Source organism: Cardiocondyla obscurior, linkage group LG08 (assembly GCF_019399895.1).
Source record: "Cardiocondyla obscurior isolate alpha-2009 linkage group LG08, Cobs3.1, whole genome shotgun sequence".
Taxonomy (NCBI): Eukaryota; Metazoa; Arthropoda; class Insecta; order Hymenoptera; family Formicidae; genus Cardiocondyla; species Cardiocondyla obscurior.
In genome coordinates this window covers 1,568,605-1,589,938 of record NC_091871.1, presented here as the reverse complement: position 1 = coordinate 1,589,938, position 21,334 = coordinate 1,568,605, and the positions used below count along the sequence as shown (strand labels likewise).

Here is a 21,334-nt window from a genome sequence, read left to right as displayed (position 1 = left end):
TGAATTTCCGGCTTCGTGCTGTTCGGTTTAATGAGGTAACGGGTCACAAACTTCCAAATTACCTTTTAAAATGGTAACGGAAGTCTTTCACCTTTCCTGGAGACAAGATGGGCTTGTCACGAATAAACGAAACTATTATTATTCCCGTTCCACTTTTTGACGATTGAAACGTGGCCGAGAATGTACGCCTAAGTTAAAATTCCACTTTTCTTTCTTTTATAAGATAAATAGACGAATATTCATGCGCGTAAAATATGTTCTAAGAAACTTATGTCATTTATGCTCATAAATGTGCATACATGCATACGATCTTAAATATAAAATATGGGGGAGGGAGTATACAATAAAATGACGATATTTTGCCTTAAGCTTGTTTATTTACACGTAAATATTTTATATTATATATCACTGTCTTTTATCGCATTATAACTTTTGACATTTACATGTAAATCAGCTATATATATTCTCTTCTATTCTCTCGTTAAAGCGGCCCAGCAATATTATCACACAATACTTCTGTATCATGTAACAATATTAATTATCTGACATAAATGGTATCAATAAAATGTCAGTCACATAAATTATTGATATCACATGTCAATACTTATAACACAATTATATCTGTAATATTTGATTATACGTAAGAGCCGCGTAACACAGATTTCGAACCGTGGACATTATTATTCGTATTTTCTTCGACATTCAATGTGTACCGACGAAAGAGGAGGAAAAAAAAGTAAATTATTATCGGTGGTAAGGTGCCCGGCATTGGCAGGGAAAGGCTTTTCTTTGCAATTAACCCGTGCAGTTTAAATGCACAAAAAACAACTGAGCTTCGTTAATACTGTGTATTTTCATCGACACGCCGTGTATCTTCATGGTCTTCTTTCGCGACCGTTAGAAACTTATTCTACAAACGCCGTGGCAGGTCATAAGTTTTGTGAGCTTTTATTCGAATTTAAGCTTTTTTAAAAATGCACTCGGCGAACGCAATGATGTAACAATTACAATACCACTGCCAAGGATCAATTCGCAAATTACTTTAAAAACTCGTCGCGCATCTCTTTTTTGCTTGAGAAGAGAAGAGAGGAGGAGAAGAGCGATTAATTAAGAATACAATCAATCTTACTTCTAAATAATGTTTTATACAGCAGAGAATCTTGACAAATTGGTGGCTTCTTCTCCGCCGCGAGGAAATGACCAGCCATGGCTAGAGAACCTTAGGTAGTCACTTCGACAGAAAAATATATAACTGATCGCGGTATTTAACCATTAATATATTTTTACGGATGCTCCAACACGAATTAAGCGGTGAAGGCTCACGCGCTTAAATATATTTAAACATTATTTACAATGATCTAAAAGTCACGACGTCACCACCAGTCTACTCGTACTGAGAATATCATCGACATTAAAAAAAAAAAAAAAAGAAAAAAAAAATCTAGTTAACTAATTAAAGACGTTAAATCCTCTTTTTGGTCAAAATAACCCACCACTGTTCTTTCAATGTAAAAAATAACATATATAATCTAACTTTTAATCGTAAGCACATAAAATTACTCGACAAATGTCTTTTTCGTGTGCATCTAAAAAAAAAAAAATCCAATCGCGTGAAATCGTGATAACTATAGTAATGTTTTTCTTTAAAGGTCGGATCACCCATTTGCGAAATCGACATTCGCGTTAAAAAATTTCTTTCAATGCCGCATCGGTACTAAAATTTGTATCTTGACGATAACAAAGTGTTATAAAGATAAAGACAATTATACGAGCTCGAACTGTAATAGGAATAAACACGCGCGATTGGGTACGCTTTTTGCATGCGGCATTAGAAGAAAATGTTACTTTGGTCATGCGCTTGCTGTACGTCAAAAAACTTATGGCCTCTGTAGATGTTTCTTAAAGCGGCTTTTAATCAAGGGAGCGTCCCAGGTGTCGGAAACTCACTCCTTGCATCAGCAATTTGATTATGGACTAAAAAAGGTTCCTTCACACGCACAAGTATAAATACAATATTAAAAATGCAAATGTGTGTCACCTCAAAAATCGCACAATCAATCCATAAAAAATATTCACTATGTACAAAACCGCCAGCGTGTTGGCCTGCCCTCGCGCGCGACAGCGAATTACATTTCTGGTCTCCGTTTGTCACACTTAAATTTCGAGACGCGGCGGCGCTTCTCCGAGCACGGCAAGTGTCACTCCAAGCGTCCGATACGTACATACATGTATACCATATTTCTACAACGTATTGCAATTAATGTCCGACCGATATTTCAATTTCAGATTTAATCGAAACTGAATAAAGTCTGACACTAATTGTAACAATTAACGCAAAAAGCTCTCGTGTAAGCGGTCTAAGCAACCTGTTCGCCGATTGATAGTCGTTGACTACGCTGGCACAAGCACGGCCGCAGCCAAGTATTCAGTCTTAAGACGCTTTCACAAAAGCTCTTCCTTATAAAGCTTGATCTATGTTCAAAATTATCGTGTTAATGTCTTGGCACATTTTTCCTATTACATAAATTTTCGGTTTATACATATATATGGTACTCATGCAATTACGAGCGGCTCGTCGTCTGAGAAGCCTCGAATTACTGGACTGTCTTCTTCTTCTGCAAAAAGAAAGAAACGATCATTAATTTCTCTTTCGCGTTTCGTGAAATTCTTATCCCGCTTTTTTCCATTTTTTAAAGATAAAATAATGCTTACCTAAACCATCCGTCGTGCCGGGGAAAGTAGCCTGTCCCCGTCTCGTGTCGTAGTGGCTGTTAGCGAATTGGGTAAAGCTATTAGATAACCTCTTGTGTCGAATGACAAAGTATGCAAGCGCAGCGCCGAGCGCTATAACGACCAGACATATCGGTATAGCGAGGGACAATATGCTCGACGTGTTCATTATCACTGGGAGTTGCGCTCCTGCGACACCAAAAAAATTAAGAAATAATTATAATTATCTGCTACTGTATTAATCATAATTAATTTCTATTGTGCGCATATTCGCAGTAAAAAATCATTTTTCTTTTTTTTATTTTTTCCACTTTAAGGGCGTCTCATTTTTTAAAAAGACATTAAAGACGTCTTACCTGAAATTTGCGTGCTCCAAGTCTCACTCAGTGGACTTTGGTATCCTTCGCTTGTAATCAGGCGCGCGGCGAAAGTGTAAATCGTGTCCGTTTTAGCGTTCTTATAGCGGTAGGGCGGATCTTTGGCCGTCAAGATTTTAGCAGTTGACTCGTTCATTATCCTTGATCCCTCGGACACTAAGATTTCGTAATGCCGTTCGGTGTCGTTCTGAATGCTCTCCGGCAAATCCGGCTCCTGCCAATAAATCAGGTATTCCGTATTATCGTGCAAAACAGTGAGCTGATGAGGCGGCTTGATAGGAGGCGCTATGTAAATAAACGGCTGCGTAGGTATAGCATTGTTGACGTCTGTGGCCACTGTAATACTGTATTTTCCGCCGTACTTGATAAAATTAAACATGTGCTTCATAATAGTTTCGTTGGTTGGCGACAACGTTACAGTCATTGGCGGCTTGTTGAGGATCATTTCTGTAACGGAGATCTGTAATCCGGAAAAAATATGAGATTAATGAACATTCCATTTATTCTTTTTAATAATATTCTTTAATAATATTAAAAAAAGAAAACATGAATTTTCTTTGAAAGTATTTCACTAATTACCGTGTAACTGATCGGTTCGTCGATTGTCGGACAACTCGCGCTCCACGAGACTATGATACTGTCATTTTTATCTGGCGACGGCGTCACTCTCAGCCTTTTCGGGGGCGCACGTTTATTGAAGTGCGTTGTGACCGTAACCGGCTGGTTTAAAGGTCCTGCGCCGTAATTTCCCATAACGCCGACGGCAAAAACGTACGATTCGCACGCCTCCAGGTCTTTGATCGTAGCCGTGAGATTGGTGGTAAGAAGCTTATAAGCTAAAAACGAAAATAAAAATTAATTCGTAATAGAAAATTCTGGTTTTTATTCTACAAAATAGGGCAGATAAACAAGATCACTAGAAAGAAGTACTCGATTAATATTTGTACTCTAAAAATTCAAACGACTATTTTACCTTTGAAAAAGTCCAGCATGTTGGTAGCGTAGTGAATAGCGTATTGCCACTTGATTTTCATGTTACTTTTCGGTGGGTCCCAAGTAAGCTTCACGGTTGTTCTTTGAGATTTGACCAGTTGCGCGTCGAAATTCATTATCGTCGGCAATGCTGTGCCGTTCGTCGTGGCTATTACCCTAGCGACCTTACCGACGTATTTCTTCTTCATCGCGCCGACCTCGAAAGTATACCTGATACCTGGAGACAGTTTTTTAATCTCCACGAGATTCTCTAATGTCGGGACGGTCTGTAGAGCCGGATACGCCGGCGGCGCCCTGGGAGTTACGTGATATCCGTCCACGTCTTTCATTTTCTTCCACGTTAGTGTGACTGAGTGGTTCGTCGTAGCAACTACGCGTAGGTCCTCGATGTCGTCGATGTTTGCCGAACCGTCGAACATCAATGTAGCGACGGGCGACGAGGCTGACAGGTACTGTCGGTTCTTCGCCACGATCCAGAAAGAATAGTTTTTGCCCGCCTCAAACGCCATGTCGATGACCGCCGAGGTTTTCGGACGGCTGAACTCCATCGGCGGTATCGGTGGCGTAATGTAGCCCTGGTATCCGATGATGAAACCGTTCGGATGCTCAGGTGGCTGCCAGGATACTTCCACGCGGGTGCCGTTCTTTTGTACGACGGTGACGTTCCACGGCTTGGATGGCACACCCTCGCCCGTCATAACGACGAGGTACTTGGCTGGCGGGAACACAGTAGACTGGCCCTTCACTTTCACGTAAACCGTCAAGTTATATTTAGTGTACGGCTCGAGGTTGTTAAACTGGTACTCCGTGTCTTCGATCCACTCGCTAGCGTTAGTCCACTTGGCGTCTTGCTGGGCTCGCGATATAGACGGCAGAAACTCGAAGGTTATATTCGACGGTATCGGCATCCACCAGAAGAGGAAAAGGCTAGAGTCATTGATAGAACGTTCGTCCACGCCCATAACTAGTACTTGGTAGACGCGCGAGCCGTTTTTCTCGCAATTATTTTCGTCGAAGCCGTCTAAGCAGTCGTGATTGCCGTCACAGTAGGCCGCCAGCGGGAAGCAGCGGGTCTCGTCGCAAGGGAAAAGGCCGACGTAGCAGGACGGCGTGGCCGGATTCATCTCGTGGTCTGGGTGGCATCCAAGCTCGTCGCTACCGTCCGGGCAATCCTTGTTTCCGTCACAGAGTTTCGCGATTGGCACACACGAGCCATCCTGCCGGCACATAAACTGGTTGTTTTCGCGACACGACGTATGAGTGTGCTCGCCGCAGTGTTGCTCATCTTCGCCGGACGGGCAGTCTTTCGAACCGTCGCATACCCAGGCGTTCTCGATGCACTCGCCGTTGTAGCATTGAAATTGGTACTCCCGACAGTTCCGCGGCTGCTGGGTCGTGAAAACTGGCGGCGTGGAATCGGGCGTTCCGCCATCCATGCCGCTACCGCTGCAACCAATCTCGTCAGAATCGTCGCCGCAGTCGTCCACGCTGTCGCACTTCCACCAGTAGGGCACGCATTTCTTGTTGTTGCACAGGAACATCCAGTCGTTGCAGGAGTTGGTCGGTAGGCTCGGAATTAGAGGCGGCGGTAGAGTAGTAGTGGCGGTGCAGTTTACTTCGTCAGAACCGTCGATGCAGTCCTTTTCGCCGTCGCACGCCCAAGACTTGTATATGCACCGGTGCCCGTTGTCCTTGGTGTTGTTGCACGTGAATTGCCACGACTCGCACATCATGTTGTTGCAATCCTGCTCGTCGGCGCTGTCTTCGCAGTCCGGCTCACCGTCGCACTTCCAGGAGGTCGGTATGCACGAGTGATCGGACTTGCAGATGATTTCATCGGAGCGGCAGGTATTCGGCTGAATACTCTTCGTGCAGTTTCGCTCGTCTGAACCGTCCCGGCAGTCGTCCTCGCCGTCGCAGCGCCAGCGACGCGATATGCACCGACCGTTGTCGCACTTAAATTGAGTCTCCGTGCAGTTGCTATACGTGCAGTTTGTCTCGTCCTTGCCGTCTTTACAATCGCGGTCTAAATCGCACACCCAGTACTTAGGTATGCACTTGTTTTCGTCGCACTCGAAGTTGTTCGGGCTGCACGTCGCGCGGTTGCAGTGCACTTCGTCCGAGTTGTCGCCACAGTCATTGTCACCGTCGCACTTCCAAAATTCTGGAATACACACGCTGTTCTGGCAGGCAAACTGATTCGATGAGCAAGTACTGGCGACGCGCGGACATGTCGAGTTCGCGTACGGCTTCACGCCGTTCGGGCACAGGCACTTGCCATCCGTCATCACCATACCGTCCGGACAGAGGCAGACGTGGCTGTTTTGCGGCGCGCCCAGACAAATGTGTGAGCAAGTGTTGTTTGTTGCGCACTCGTTCGTGCCAACTTGCACGCTGTGCGCAAAAATCTTCAGGTCCATCAAGCCGGCGATTTGAAAGCCGACCACCGAGTTGATACTACGTCCCAGATCTTTGTTGGCGATAAAAATCATTGATTGCTTCCAGTCGTCCCAGTACACGTTGTCCTTGAATACGGCAATCGCGAACGGATGCGAAACCCGTCCGTCCTTGTCGATGATCTTCTTGAATCGTTTACCGTCGAAGTCCGATGAAGCTATATAATCTGCTCGAGCATCCACCCAGTAGATACGCTCTGCAATGTGATCGATCGTTATTCCGTTTGGCCATTCGACTGTAGGTTTAACGAACAGCCGTTTCACGTCCGTGCCGTCCAAGTTCGCTCGAGAAACCGAGGCATTGCCCGGCGCCCAGTCGGTCCAGAACATGTAGCCGTTCATGGGATGAACCGCGATGCCTCGCGGTTTCTGCAGATTATTCGGTCCCAGGATCGTCCTCCGCATTCTGCCCATAGTCGACACGTCCGTTCGAATTATTTGTATCCTCATTTTTACGCCATCCACAAAATAGAGCACGTTCGACACCCAATCGTAGGCCATGCCCTCGACGGAACTCAAATCGGTCTCTACGAGAATTTCAGGAAAGCTAGTGCCATCTTTCAGACACTGCCTACCGATTGTATCATTCACAATATCTGCCCAGTACAAACAATTGTTCTTCATATCGAATTCGATGGCAATAACGTTCTTCAAATCGTGAACAGGCAATGGCTCCATTTTATTTTCTAACAAATCGATTCGCGTGATGTGTTCCCGCTGAGCGACTAATAAAAATTCCGATCGTTCGTCCATCGGGCATGGGATTTCATCGGGCTCGAAATTCCTTGCAAACCCACCGGTACAATCGTCATCAGATATCTTCACGTAGCCTTTCGTGCGATTGTAGAATTTGCCAGATTGACACGTAGGCGGAACAGCATAAGGATCGTAATCAGCGATAGATTTATTTCGAATGCAGTGATATGGATTCCCGTCACGCACGAAGCCATAATCGCACTGATAATCATTCGCGTCGCACTGACAGGTTTCCAGTCTCACTGGTCGATCGTAGTTTACGCCTTGGTAACAGTTAGAGCGTGCCGCGCGTCTCTGGTACGTCTCTTTACGTCCTAGTATGCAAGCCATGACCGGTTGATCGATGCTCGATGGCGACCAAAATTTGTAATCGTCTTCCGTACAATCTTTCTGAAACACGTTTCGCAGATCGACTTTAATAATGAGCCACTGGTGCTGCCCGCTGTCTGATCCGAACATGGTGAACACCGTGGTATTTTCACCAGGCTCCGTCATAAGACCGTAGACTCTCAACATCTTCTCGTTAAATTCGTACGTTTTCCACGTCTCGCCCTCGTCCGTCGAGTACGAAATATCTCTGGTTTCCCCGCGAGACTTGAAGTATTTAACCGCCACCAATAACCCTCCGTGATCGCCCATGTTAAAGAAATAATAATCCTTGAGCACTTGTCTCCACGTAAGGCCAGCGTCGCGAGACACGTATAATGCAGGATGACCCTTCAAACTCGATCCGATCACACCGGTGGCCATTATTATCCCGGGCGCCGATTTTGAGCTCATGATAGTGACGGACCTCGTTACCGGATATAACTGACTAAACCTCTGACTCAAATGCAGTGAGCAATCCTTCCCGCAATGAATATAAAAACCTTCATGGTTCGCCATTGGCGCTTTAATACTGTTCCAAGTAACGCCGTGATCGAAAGTAATTAATGATTCCAGGTGTTCCGGTCCGATCGAACTTGCTTTCGGGTTACCTTTGACCCGCGACGCGATGTATATGCCCCGTAGACCTTCGACTTTGTAGAGATCCGTGAACGCCTCGTCGGCAACGTCACTGCGTAAAAACAATCGCGTAAAAATCAGAAATAAAAAAAAAAGTTTAGCTTGTAATCTTATTTCTGCCAGTTTTATATTAATTTAATTTACTTTATTTAATTACTTTTATTTAATACTTACTTTAACCAACTGTCTTTCCAAGTACTGTTAGGGAAAAACGTAAGAATACTCTCTAGAGACAACGTAAATATAGCTTTCTCGTGATCTATAACTTCCGATACGTAAAGATTGATCATAGTATCGCTGTGCGATACGGCAATAAAAACTCGATTGTATGACACGTCCACAATATGATAATCCTTGCAGTCTAATTCAGTGTTAAATTGAGCTGGGACAAACGACTGGTTCTTATAAGAAACGTACAGATCTAGGTGTTCCGACGTTTCATTTTGCTAAAAAGAATATCAATATAATAAATAAAATAATTTATATTATATATGATATTATATATATTAAAAACAAATTAATTCTTACGATACTTCGTATAGCGAACTTACTTTCGAACTTTTCATAGTAGCAAACATATAGTCTCCTCTAATTTGGAAATCTTCAACGTTTTGAATAACGACTACGAATTCCTTTCGTATGGACATCCTTACTCGAAGCGCGTTATTCGCTCTCTGATACCAGGGCAAATTCCGTAAATCTAATTTCAAAACGGTATTCAGTCCAGAGGGTTCCGTGCGTTCGACCAGTAAAACGCGATAAGGAGACCAAAAGAAAGCCTTAACAAACTGATGAATCGGCACCCAAGTCAGTCCACGATCGGTCGACAGCCACAACTGAAATTAAATCGTTCTAAGTTAAAAAACAAAGCTTATCTGTGATTAAATTTCACTATCTGAAGCAAATTAGCATTTTTACTTTTCGCGCCGGGTCGATCTTGTCCAGCGCCACGAGCACCCGTTGATCCAGTTCGTAAAACGAGACTTCGCTCGGGTGAAACGGTACCGTGACTCTCTGGATCGTCAGGCCGTTGTTCCAAGTCATAAAGATCAAATTGTTCATACTGTCCACGAAGACGCACTGCAAAGGCGGAGAAGATCTTGAAAAAGTTCCATTCGAAACAATAGAACTGGCGGCGGGCCAGGAAAACACGCCGCCGGCCACTTATTGCGCAGGAAACGCTTTTGCGGCGCGTTACTCACGTAGTGGTAGTACTTAGGATGATTGGTAAATTTGTCCACGACCGCGTATGGAGCATTGGGCTCGCTCGAGACCCTGAACATCTCGGTCTTGTTCTCGAACGTGTCGCCGTAATCGTAGCTGATGTAGACCGCGCTTGGGTGGGTAGGCGCGGAGAATCGGCCGCCCGTGTACCGCAGCACGGGCGTGCTGTCCCTCGCTAGGCATATTATCACATTGGAGCCCTCGCCAACCCAGTGCACCATCAATTGCTGATGCGAGTCGTTCAAAGCGTTGACCTGCGACAAAGAGGATGTGATTGTTAATCGGGATTTTTAAGGAACCGCGTCGTAAAGACTTATATAACATCGAAACAAAATAATATTTACTACGCGAGGCTGCAGACAGACGCGATGAAGTCAAAGATAAGAGATAACAGATAAGAGTTTCGATAAAATTATTATTAAAGGGAAAAAACGAAAAAAAAAAAAAAAAATATTTAATAACAAAGAAAAGACGAACGCGGTAAAAATAAATGTCCGCAGAACCGGACGTGAGTTTAGGTTTATTAATAGTTGAGCACAAAGGAATTGTATGCGCTCGAAAATTCGATGTCATCAATAATCGTAATTGTAGACGGACATATGGCGGAACCGATGAGTCATTGGACTGTTGCGTCCGTTCGCGGGGAAATCTCTCTATCTCGATCGGTGCACACCGTCAGTAACTGATATCACTATACGTTCTCAATGTCACCGGATTCTCAGTCGAAGATAGCAATTAGAGGTCCGAGACGCGGCGTCCCGCAACGGGCAAATTTCTTGGCCAAGTAGTTATACAACCGGTGTTAAAATCGGTAGGGAAAAACCCGCAATTTTTGTCGAAGGCCGAGTCGTTTCCAGCGTAAAAAAGTGAAATCCGAAAAACATCGGTCGCGATTTTGAAACGGACGGCATAACGATTACATCAATCAAGAAGTTGTACCCAATTAAACGAATAACGGCGCATAATGGCCCCGAAACGGGAAACGGAACGGCTGATTCTAATTAGCTTTGCGTGTAATTAATTGCTATTGGAATATACGCTTATCGAATAAATCAGAGAGAGAAAGAGACGGCGAGATAATTAATAAAATGAATAAGAAGTAAACAGAGAAGCACGAGCTCATGGCTACAATATGGTGCTATTCTTTATACAGCTCTTATCTCTTCAGCTAAATGGCAAACTGCGCTTCCTTTGTTATCGCGAAAATAAGTAGTCAAGTGCAGTCCATTATCCTCCTTGAGCAAACATGACTAAGCACTCGACATGACATAAGGGGAGAAAATTGCGTAGATAAGAAAAAAAAAAAATTATAAATCAATCATTACCGCGACCTTCGAGGAAAAAAAAATTAACTCATGCGACGTTAAAAAAGGAAAAAAAAAAAAAAGGTGACGAGACGACGAAAACTCGCGTCGGTCGCAAAAGCGCTTTTCCCTCGAAAAAGACTAGGAAAAAAATAGAAAACGGAGGGAAGATATGCGGGACGGTTAGTGACCCCTCGGCGTGTCAATAACGTAGGGAACCCGCCGCGCGACGCTCCGTTTTCCCGTCTCTCTCTTTCTCGCCCAGTTGTCCTTCCTATCTACGGCTATAAAATTATAGAACAGCCTGCCTCCCATTACTCGAAACGCCAGCTCGATATCGTAATTGAGCCAGGGGGTTCTGTGAGCATTGACTTTTATAATACGATAATGTGGTAGTCAGGAAGCTCCTGTAAAATACAATCGCTTTAACACGAGGAGGGGGGAAAAAAAAAGTTATTTTTAAATAGACTGCTAATCTCATGTATCAGTAATAATTGCGTCAACCCTATGACAATTGTTTTAATAACAAATCAATGTTTATATTAATTTAATAACAATTACCACAATGGTAAATCAATGCTTATGTTAATTTTCATGGGGCAATGATCGCGATGGCAAGTCAATGACTGCGCAAACTTGAATATATAAGTTTCCATCTGGAGCTAGTTCTTTTTCAATAAAGAAAAAAAAAAATTCTTTTTAAATCAAACGTTAAAAATTGAGGCCCTCTTTCTGCGACTAAGTGGTATCTGTTGCATTACTCATTTCGGTATCCTTGCTTCATTAGTCCAGAGATCGTGTACCGTGTCACGCCAATTGCGACTTATTTTGTTTCCCTACATCTGCAATTAATGAATCATCCCGTCACGTCGTTTATTTTACTTTACTTAGATATATTCCTACCGTGCGTCTAAGGCACTTTCTTTAGCACGTACATTTAATTAAATTTAACTCCTATTGTCATTCTTGTTACTTCTCGTATCTGTGCGCTTAATAATATTTCTGTATCTTATCTTGGCACTTGAGACTTGTCCTAGAGCGCTCAATAAACGATGCTTTCTCTCTCTTTCTTTCTCTGTATTTCTCTCTCTCCTCCGAGATTGATTAAATTCATTCCGGAAGAGAGAGATAATACGGCAATTATTGCCCCGGCTTATCCGCGCACGCCACGCACAAAGGCCCGCGCGCTTTGCGCTCTCTCCTCTCCCGACGCGGTGGTCCATTGGGAAAAATTCCGCAGGAGGACACACAGAGGAGCCCACTCTACTAAAGGAAGAAGAGGGCGTGTGGGTGTGTACGTATACACCTGCGCACGTGTGTGAGTGCGTACGACGCGCGGCGCGTCCACTCACGCGAACGTCGGAAGTCGTGCGACGTTCCTACATTCGTCCGCGACGGCTAAAGCGATCACCGGGGATCATCGTCGGCCGTCGTCGCCGTCATCGTCGGCCCCGTCGTCGCCGGCCGTACTGCGACGCAACGACGAGGGTCGACAGTCACGTACGATCGCGGTGACGGCGACCCTACGATCCTGGTCCGGTATCTTTCAATCATTTTTACTGTGCTCCGGTACCTTCGTCGTGATGTTCGGATTGTTCCCCGGATGTTGATCCGGCGACGGCGTTGCGTGCCGGCGCGTACGCCCGAATGACGTTTCCTTGTCATCGTCGCTTGGACCCGTCGCTTCGCCCCGCCGGTCGATGACGAACGGCTTCTGGTGCGGCGAATCGTTGTGCTCGGCGATGTGCAGCCGCTTCGCCTTGTCCCCGTACCGCACTCCGTAATTACACTCCGTAAGCAGGACCAGATGGAGGATCAACGCGAGGTAGTAGAAAAAACCCGCGCTCGAGCGACCGGCCATCTTGCCCAAGACTGACTCCGCTCGCCGCGAATACGGCTGTATTAATACTTGCGGCCATGGATCACGCGGCCAATTTCAGATGCGTAGTCGAGCGTCGGATCGTGCATGCCCCCGCGACGGCACAGATGGCACCAGCGTTCAGTTAAACGAGCACCGCCGCTGGGTCACATAGCTCTCCCGTTTTAAATCAGCTTGAACAATTAATAAAGCATGACACTGGAATAGTAACGAAACCCGACGTTCAGTTTGTAGATTAATTTTTATTGATATAACGGCAATATAAATTCCGACTGCAATTATTTTGCGTCGTCACCTGGATTTTACGGTCAAAGATATCCTCCGGAGCGCCGAACGTTCAACGTCACTAAAAGTATGTTACTAAATTATTTTCGTTTGCGTGTCGCTTGCGCGTCGATATCTTACCTTGTTCGCGGCGAAACGATCGATTAAATAGGGAAGCTTTAGTGCTTTCGCGACGCAGGTGAAATTAATCCGTGACTCGGATGGGATAAGGCTCATACTTTTTACTTCAACTGGTACGGAAACCTAACCTGCCAATTAAAGAACCTGAATTTATTCCGATCTGCCTAGCCAAGCAATCTGATTGGCGAGATCAGTTTTGTAGCACGCATCTGAGGCGCTATCTCGTGGGGTTCCTAGTCGCGCGGAAATCGATAAAATTCAAAGTATACGTCGCGGCACGTTAAATATAATAATTAAGCGATCACGATTGGCTCGTGATAAATAGAATTGAAAAAAAAAACCAAAGGGGAGCTATTATGCAATTATTCAGAAAACGCAGATGTTCCTCAATTTTCGTTATTTACCTTATTCGTGAATATGCAGCTAGCGTACTTCAATTAAATTAATTTTTATTAGTATTTTATATTATCATTAATTATTAATAGTTGTTCATATCTTTAACATTATATGCCCTAAAATTCTAAACAAGCAATTATCAAAAGTCCGTCAATATTGCGTTGTAATTGACTGAAACTGTCTCTCCTACTTCCCTCGTTTTCGCGAAAATCATCGCCTCGCAGTTATTGAAATTCACGGAGAAAAATTGGAACTTTATTCTAGTCTCGACGGAATTCGTGGTAACGAAAAGACGCGAGCCTGCGTTTTCGATCGAAGTCGCGGAATTTACATAATAGCAACCCCCCGTGTTTAAGATTCACGAGCAGCTTCGCTCGTTGACCGTTTCGAATTTCTTGTTGCCCCGCCACCAATTCACGCATGATACTTAATCGCATTTTATTTTCTCAACGAAGCTGTAAAAAGGCACATTAAAAAATTACACGTTGACCTTAACGGAGTTCAAGAGTAAAAGTAATAATCGGCGCGGTACAATTGCACTTTCGTGTCTCGCGCGGTGACAATGGTAGGAATGAAGCGAGAGTATGTCGTTCGTTTTACAAGAGTCGACGGTGCTAATAGTATACGACGTTAGCGTTAGATATAAAGAAAACAAGGGTTTCTTTCGTTTTTTTTTTTTTCTTTTCGCTAGAGAAGGACATTGCGCCGCAAACGCGCTCTAATCGAGAATAACAATTTGAAATGTACAACCAAACGTTCAATTTAAGCGAGTATAATTTTAATGATGCATATTGCAAGTTCTTTTCGTGCTAAAGCGACCCAGCCAGCGAACACTTAAAGAAATTTTTAATCTGATAATATCTGATAACGCACCTCGAGATGCTACTCAGATCTTTTTTCTTTAAAAAAAAAAAAAAAGAAGTTTATGCCGGGAAGGTCGTTTTAAAACGAAAAGAATTACCATGTCAAAAAGTCGACAATTATTTTATATATATATATATATAATCTATTATAATAATTTTTATTTCTTATAATTTAATGCTCTTTTATCGTTCTGTATTTATATATTTATAGATATATTTATATATAAAACACATAGCTATGATATACCAAATGTTGTGTTTGCCTAGCAATGCGACTCTGATATTCAATTCAATGCTCTTCGCTAAATGCACATGCACGAAATCATAGAAGCGGGTGTACGATTTTGATTAGAATCATTCTCGCGGATATAACGTGTACATGTGTGATTGTGTGTATGTGGGAGCGTTACCCCCGTGTGTATATACAAGTCTCGTAGTAAGCTTAGCCGACGATACAATTTTCATACGAACGTAAGGATCCCGGATTTATAATGTGAGTCGCAGATCGAGAAGATCATTCGCTGATTAATTGTCGAAGAGGCGAGGTGTACACACCGGACCGATTGATTGATCGAGTCGCATCGGGTCGAGAGACAAAATGAAACGTAACACTTCCTCGCGGGTTAAAATCAAGAGCCATTGCGGCTTCTCTTAAATTATATCCTAAACTAGAATAAAAATTTCGTTTTTAAGGTCGTCCCAGTAATAAAAGAAAAGCTTTCTACGTTCTAAAATAAAGAAAACAAAATGAGCATGATAAATATTAAAAAAAAAAAAAAAAAAGAAAAGAAATTAACAATTAACGGATAACATAGTCCGCGTACTGCGCGGTAAACGTCGAGTCGGAATCAAGCGAGGCCCAAGCGATTTGCAACAGTGATATATAATAATTTCAGGGCTATTATAATTAGCCGCGAGCCCTCGCTTGATGCAGACCGTGTCGTTTGCGCGGGTCCAGTTTTCAAATACTCTTGCTTAGGTGATACAAGGGGTCGTAAAGGGACCGGGGAAACAAGGGGAGGGTGGGACTCTTTCTTGTTAGTCGATACATTTTCTTTTTATAATTCTTCAATGCGATATCCCCTCGGGGCGCAGCATATTTAACAATTCGTTAAAAGCTAGTTCATATAATATTATGTCCCAAGTTAGTGTGGCTCTTAAAATATATGGCAGTTATTCGAACGCAAACCGGCGACGTTTGCGAAAAAGAAAAAAAAAAGGAGTCTAGTAAAGAAGCACCGCGGCGCGATAACGTGACAGTGAAAGCGATATACCCTAAGCGATTTGCGCGACCGGAATATCGTTCTCGCCTTCCTTGTGGTATCGTTAGCGGAAACCGGCGCAAAATGCAATGAAATGCGTGGAAAGAACGTTACAATTCTGAACTCGTCGCGTGGAATTACAAAAATCGTGTTTCGTAGTAAAGATATATAAAGATATATCTCCTCCAAACTATATTTTCGACAAGATCGAGCTCGTCTTCTATCGCTTACATTCTCGAAAGGAAAAGAAAGAAAAAAAAAACAGGAAAAAAATTGCTGAAGTACAAAGATTTCGTAACAACTTATAGAATACTTCATACAGCGAAGAAGACGTCGTTCGTTTTCCGCGACGAAGTAAATGATCGTGCATCTCGTAGCGCAATGATACATACGTAGAAAACGTAATAGACTGAATCGTACGAAACCCCGTATCGAAAACCCGATCACGCTAACGTGGGACATGTCGTGAGTGTCGCTCGTTCTTCAGCTAGCGGTATTGCAAAGTGTCCGAAAAAAAAAAAAAATTCATTGAAGAACTAAGTTTTAGTTAGACTTTCGGTTAGCCTAAACTTGATAAATATCAACATGTAACCGTTTAAATATCTCCGCTCTTCGAAAGTAGGCGTTTTCAAAGACCCTGCTCTCGGTCCGTCCAACTCATCTCGCCACGCACTTGTGGCCCCATGTCTTCGAATCTTTTACATTAGCGTTGCTTTAACCATGAAGAGCGACGAAACATTTTCTCATAAGCACGACGTCGTGCGGACGCATTACGAGCGGCTTACACCTTATCTCATCACTGCTCCAGCTTAGCTGAAAATTAGCAAACGTGAAAGGTGATAATTATTTCATCAGGATGATCGATAAAGGTCGCTTCCGTTCACTGCTCTCGTTTTACTATTCAAGGCCCCTGAGAACCGCGATATGTTGAATCGTGACGTCGGAATTTACACGCCGAGAACCCTCGCATGTCGACGTCAAACAAAAAGATATCTTTGACTGTCAAAAGAAGGGATTAGTTTCTGCTACATTTTGCAAGTCTGCTAAAGCGATAAAAAATGGTTTTTTTTTTAATTTCTTTTTTTTTTCTTCGTGAAGATATCTTTTCGTTTAGCAACGACACGCAAGAGTTTTCACCAAAAGGAGTCTCATTTCCGACGTCACAATTCAAATACATATAACGGCGACGAGCGTTCAGGAGCCTTAATAATCGCGATCGCCGATAAGATTACAAGAGAAAGGATATAACAATAGGAAATACAAATTCTTACGAAAATTAATAAAATGCGTTTCGTGATTTTCCAAGATATTTAATAAATTGCGTTAAATCAAGTTTTTTAGAGTAGCAAAATTTAAATTAAGGCGTCTTAATAATCGGCAATAAACCGTCGCTTGAACCTCGAGAGAGAGAGTTCCGATATGCTCGTTTTCTACTTTCAATCATTGCAACTTATGCATTTATACAACACTATTATTATTCATGGAATACATATGTTACACAAGAGAGATGCTACGACATAAGAATTTCAACGCATCGTAAACAATCATGTGTTTTGCTTATAATACTAATACGTAAAAATAGCAAGTATTCCGTCTTTAAGGAGCCACATGTTCTGCAAACATGTGTTTCCGCGCGCGCCCGAAAAGTGGACGCGCGCCCGATCGGTTACCTCTACGATAAAAAGGTTCCTAGGAATATTCTGATAGCAGAAAAAGCGTGAAGAATAAAATGACGATGTCAGAAGCGGGTGGTTCGAACACAGGCTACAATATTAAACTCGACAGCGGTACACAGCGATATGTATCTACGTAACATACTATCTTATGCGAAATAAAAACAAGATTACTCCAAATGAAAGCGGATGGATATATAAATGCGCATTAAGAAAGCACCTATTTACTCGGATGTCAAACAACGTGACAAGGGAACAATCTGTTCCCTCGATTCGGTATCTCCCCGATTAATTTCTGCGGCAAATCGCTCGAGCGCACTGTTGCGAGACTCGTCGGCCAAAAACGTTCGTCGGGGAAACACAGAAAGCTCTACGCACATTCAGATCCTCTCGTTTCAAAGGGGAGGTTTTTCTTTTTTTTTTTTTTTTTTTTTTTTAACGTGACCATTCCGCATTCACAATTGGAAGAACATTCCCGTTGTACTTTTTGTTTCAAAGGCTAATCACAGAAAAAGGACAAAAAAAAAAGAGAAAGAAAGGAGAAACAGTCGAGATGATGATCGATCATAATCGTGCAGTGGTGTACGACGGTAGAATGTTTCAGAGAATGATTGTGCGTGCGACTCACCGCATTTCTAAATGTTGTTCCAATTGTGTGTACTGTTTCATACGTTCATTGGTATCGCTTTCTACTTTTTGGCTTTTCTAAAATATGATAAATGCAATATGATCGAATGTGATAGGAATGACGAGTGAGTTTCATATGGTGTGGAGTGAGGGCTCGCATCTTCTCGATTAATTGGAACATTTACAGTTACGCTTTGCGAAAGATGCGTCCCACTTGACGCTCGCAGCCGCTATTGGAATCGTTGAATTTTATAAACTTTGTATAACGTTTTCGAACATTGCGGGCATTTTTAAAAGTCGTAAGCGTTGCGAGAATTAAGTGGCACGCACCCGAGATGATCGTCCGTCACTCGTGAACGACAAAGACACGATGAACAACGTTCTCTACGATACCTAAACGAAACATTAGCTATCGTACTGTTTAATGATTAATTGAAACAATACCTCAACACAAAAAAGTCGAAGAGAAAATCAGGAAGAGAACACTTCGAAGAAAGAAGAATTAGTGATGTAACATGGAATACAGAGGGAGAGCGTTGTTAATGGGAAGTGAAGTGATGGAAGATGAACGCGTATTTTTTTTGTTTTATTGCTAACAGAATATTCTCTATCGATTTCATTGGGACGTGTTCGAGAGAACGAAGCAAGATAATAACAAAGTAACGAACACCTTATATACAAGAACACACGTCTCGGCTCGAAACACTGCAAGTTTCGTGATCCATACATAATTTCGTAATATAAATACTCGCAACATTGTTAATGTAGATTTAGAATTTTATTACGACGTAAAAGTGAATATTTTATTTGTCAACATTGTAAAATTCTTTCTTTTTTTTTTTTTTTTCCTTTTTTTATACAATTCTCGTTTCGGTCTCACGCGGAACTCCTGCACTCAGTTCTCGAGTGTCCGCGTTTATCTTAAAATTTTTCGCGTACGATATTGCAATGGCAAAATTTCCCATGTCAACACTTACTTTTTCTTGAGAGTGAAGAAACTACGCCGCTTAGTTTCGGCTTGTGTTGGGGCCGGCAGGGTGTGGGCTCTGGACGTGCCCGCGCCCGATGTCCCCTGCGCTGCTTGATTTAAAGCGGACACCCAGTCGTTCATTTCTGTGTCGTCTTTGGCGTGGAACAGGAAGTCGGAACCGCTTTGCGACCTGCAAAAAAAAATATTCGGGTAACAAAAATGATCTACGCCGCCGAACGTGTGTTATACATATATGCGATTTCGGGCACTGACTTGACTCGGAAGACATGTTTCTTCTTAGTGTAATCACTGGCTACAGTAATAGTCGCGCCTCGCAGGTCGAGAGGAGCCTCCCCTTTGTACGGTTGATCGGGCGAGGCTTTGTACGACTTCTGGTCTTTATATACACATAAGCTCTGTCCGCGCACGACCATGTACACCTTGTCCCAAGACCGATTGGACGCCTTCTTCGTCGTACTTTCCCATTCGTGTTTCCGCTGCAACGGTCCCTCAAACTCGTCGTCGCTCGGACTTCGTGGCTCTGAAAGAGGTCAAAAGTTTCGGTTATCTAGTCCACAAAAAACTATATTCTGAAGCGCCTCGATTACACAATAATATATTTTTAATTATTATATAATATTATTGTTCGTGTAAGACAACGAGATCAGCTTTCATCCCTCACTTCGAGCGGCTAAAGCTGTAAATAACCAATGGCGTTTATTACTTAAATTGCAATAGGTGTTCAACAAAAATACATTGCCCAGTTATACAAAAATTTTCACATTTACCAATTTCCCATTTTAATTCAGTTAAATGCATCTGTTTAATCTTTTTAAACCTCCCACATACATTGCATATTTATGCTGTAACACTTAGAGCGAAAAACAAGCCTCGATCGGTCATGCCTGTATTTGTTAGGCGTAATGTGGAAACGATGGGACTTTTATTATCAAGAACCCGGTCGTCTTCCCGTTGCGTAACTTATGAACGTTACAGATAGTGTCCCACGAAATTGTAAAACGTGATCTTTCAGCCCGATCGCATAAGTCACTTATTTCGTTAACTCACCGGGAATGCTGTGCTCATCGTCACTCACGCCGCTGCGATCTAAACTCGGCGACTTGGCGGACTTTTTCCAGCGGAAGCTCCTGAACGGCGACTTGCTGCGGCTCCGCTCCTTGCGCCTCGCGGCCTCGGCACTTCCTTTCGGGGCTTCACAACGTACGCAACACACATCACGTTTATTAGCTTACTTACTTTGTAGTCTAGCTCGTGGCAAAGATTTGTATCGTAAACAATTTGCTGCTAATAGTCCTGATATCCACACGTGTTACGCGTTAATACTCTTTTTTTTTTTTCTCTCTCTTTCCATGCCTATTCTAACTACGTACAGAGAATACGAGAATACACACATGCAGCATGCTCATGCACCGATAATGCCGGATGAGCGATGCGCGATCGTTAAAACTGTATGCTAATGGGAAACATTCTACGTTTATCGCGTTATATTAACAATTGCGTTAATTAAAAAAAAAATAATAATAATAAATAACTTATATTTTCTTATCTTTAAAATAATTAATTAATTAGAAAAAAAATCAACGTGTGCGCTTATTTTTCTTAATACTTGCCACGTGAAATTACTATTTTACTGTCAACTACTCTTTTTTCTTTTCTTCTAAATGATAAGGTCTGATAATGAATGAAATATAAAGTCGATTGTAAAAGGTCTTATGTTTATCAGCGACGATACGCGGTGCAGAGACTCGAAATGATCTCGAACCGTCCCTTGCGGCAATGTACGCGGCAGGCGAGCGACAAGGGATATTAATAAATGACCTTTCGGCATACGTAGCTCGAGTACTTGCGGACACTTACTTGTCGACGTGCGGCTACCATGCGGCGGGGTTTTCACAGATCCCGGCGTGGCGGGTAAGGTTCCATCTCCTTCCCGGAAAGACAGCTGTCTAGGTCTTTGTGCATGCACTACGCCATACCAATCACAAAATCATGCCATGTATTACACGAATAATTCGTTCGTTAAATGCGTCGCGTGTACATTCAATCGCGGCCATACCAATTCAATGCGATTCAATTGCCGCGAATTAGTAGCACGAGGGCGTAATTTTAAGTTAATCGCGAGCTCGACCGGCCCCTCTCGGCAGTGGTATGACCGCTCGAATATTTTAAGAAAATTCCGTACAAATGACGAAGCACAACGTCGCGCCTCCATATGTCTAGGATGACGAATGAGTTGGTTTCGTGGGTGTGCTTACCTTCCAGCGAGGCATTACATTTCACAATTGTGCAACAGGAATGAAGTCTAGTATAGTTAATAAACGTGTACCTACCGAGCGAGGGTGAAAATGGTTTGCGACAGATTAGTGCTATGATCGAGGAGTAGCAGCTGCAAT

The 21,334-nt window shown here is 42.9% G+C and overlaps 2 protein-coding genes across 5 annotated transcripts in view; both read right to left on the bottom strand.

Annotated features, from left to right (window-relative positions):
• Positions 1-357: 357 nt before the first annotated feature.
• LOC139104937 (sortilin-related receptor) lies at positions 358-12,738 on the bottom strand. The gene is made up of 10 exons (XM_070660724.1): positions 12,419-12,738; positions 9,520-9,795; positions 9,236-9,397; positions 8,869-9,153; positions 8,492-8,763; positions 4,081-8,369; positions 3,687-3,943; positions 3,087-3,567; positions 2,713-2,919; positions 358-2,615 (listed from the first exon to the last, which is right to left on the bottom strand). The coding sequence occupies exons 1-10, from the start codon at positions 12,704-12,706 to the stop codon at positions 2,554-2,556; spliced, it is 6,579 nt and encodes a 2,192-aa protein (XP_070516825.1). The 5' UTR covers positions 12,707-12,738; the 3' UTR covers positions 358-2,553.
• A 1,693-nt stretch (positions 12,739-14,431) lies between these two features.
• Beta-spec (spectrin beta chain) overlaps positions 14,432-21,334 on the bottom strand; it is a 29,339-nt gene continuing 22,436 nt past the window's right edge. For 2 of the 4 annotated variants that reach the window (XM_070660722.1, XM_070660723.1), the window contains 3 exons: positions 19,194-19,461; positions 18,928-19,110; positions 14,432-16,463 (listed from right to left, as the gene is read on the bottom strand). In XM_070660722.1, the coding sequence (XP_070516823.1) occupies positions 16,460-16,463; positions 18,928-19,110; positions 19,194-19,461 (455 nt within the window). In that variant the 3' untranslated portion in view covers positions 14,432-16,459. Of the gene's footprint in view, positions 16,464-18,927; positions 19,111-19,193; positions 19,462-19,988; positions 20,133-20,798; positions 20,907-21,334 lie in introns of all 4 variants that reach the window. The other 2 variants (XM_070660719.1, XM_070660720.1) reach the window with 2 other exon arrangements.

Coding starts and splice junctions, on each gene's coding strand:
- LOC139104937 (XM_070660724.1), bottom strand. CDS start 12,706: ATGGCCGGTCGCTCGAGCGCGGGTTTTTTCTACTACCTCGCGTTGATC. Junction 9,398..9,519: donor ATCCTAAGTACTACCACTAC/GTGAGTAACGCG, acceptor CCGCCTTTGCAG/TGCGTCTTCGTGGACAGTAT. Junction 2,920..3,086: donor TTGGAGCACGCAAATTTCAG/GTAAGACGTCTT, acceptor TTGGTGTCGCAG/GAGCGCAACTCCCAGTGATA.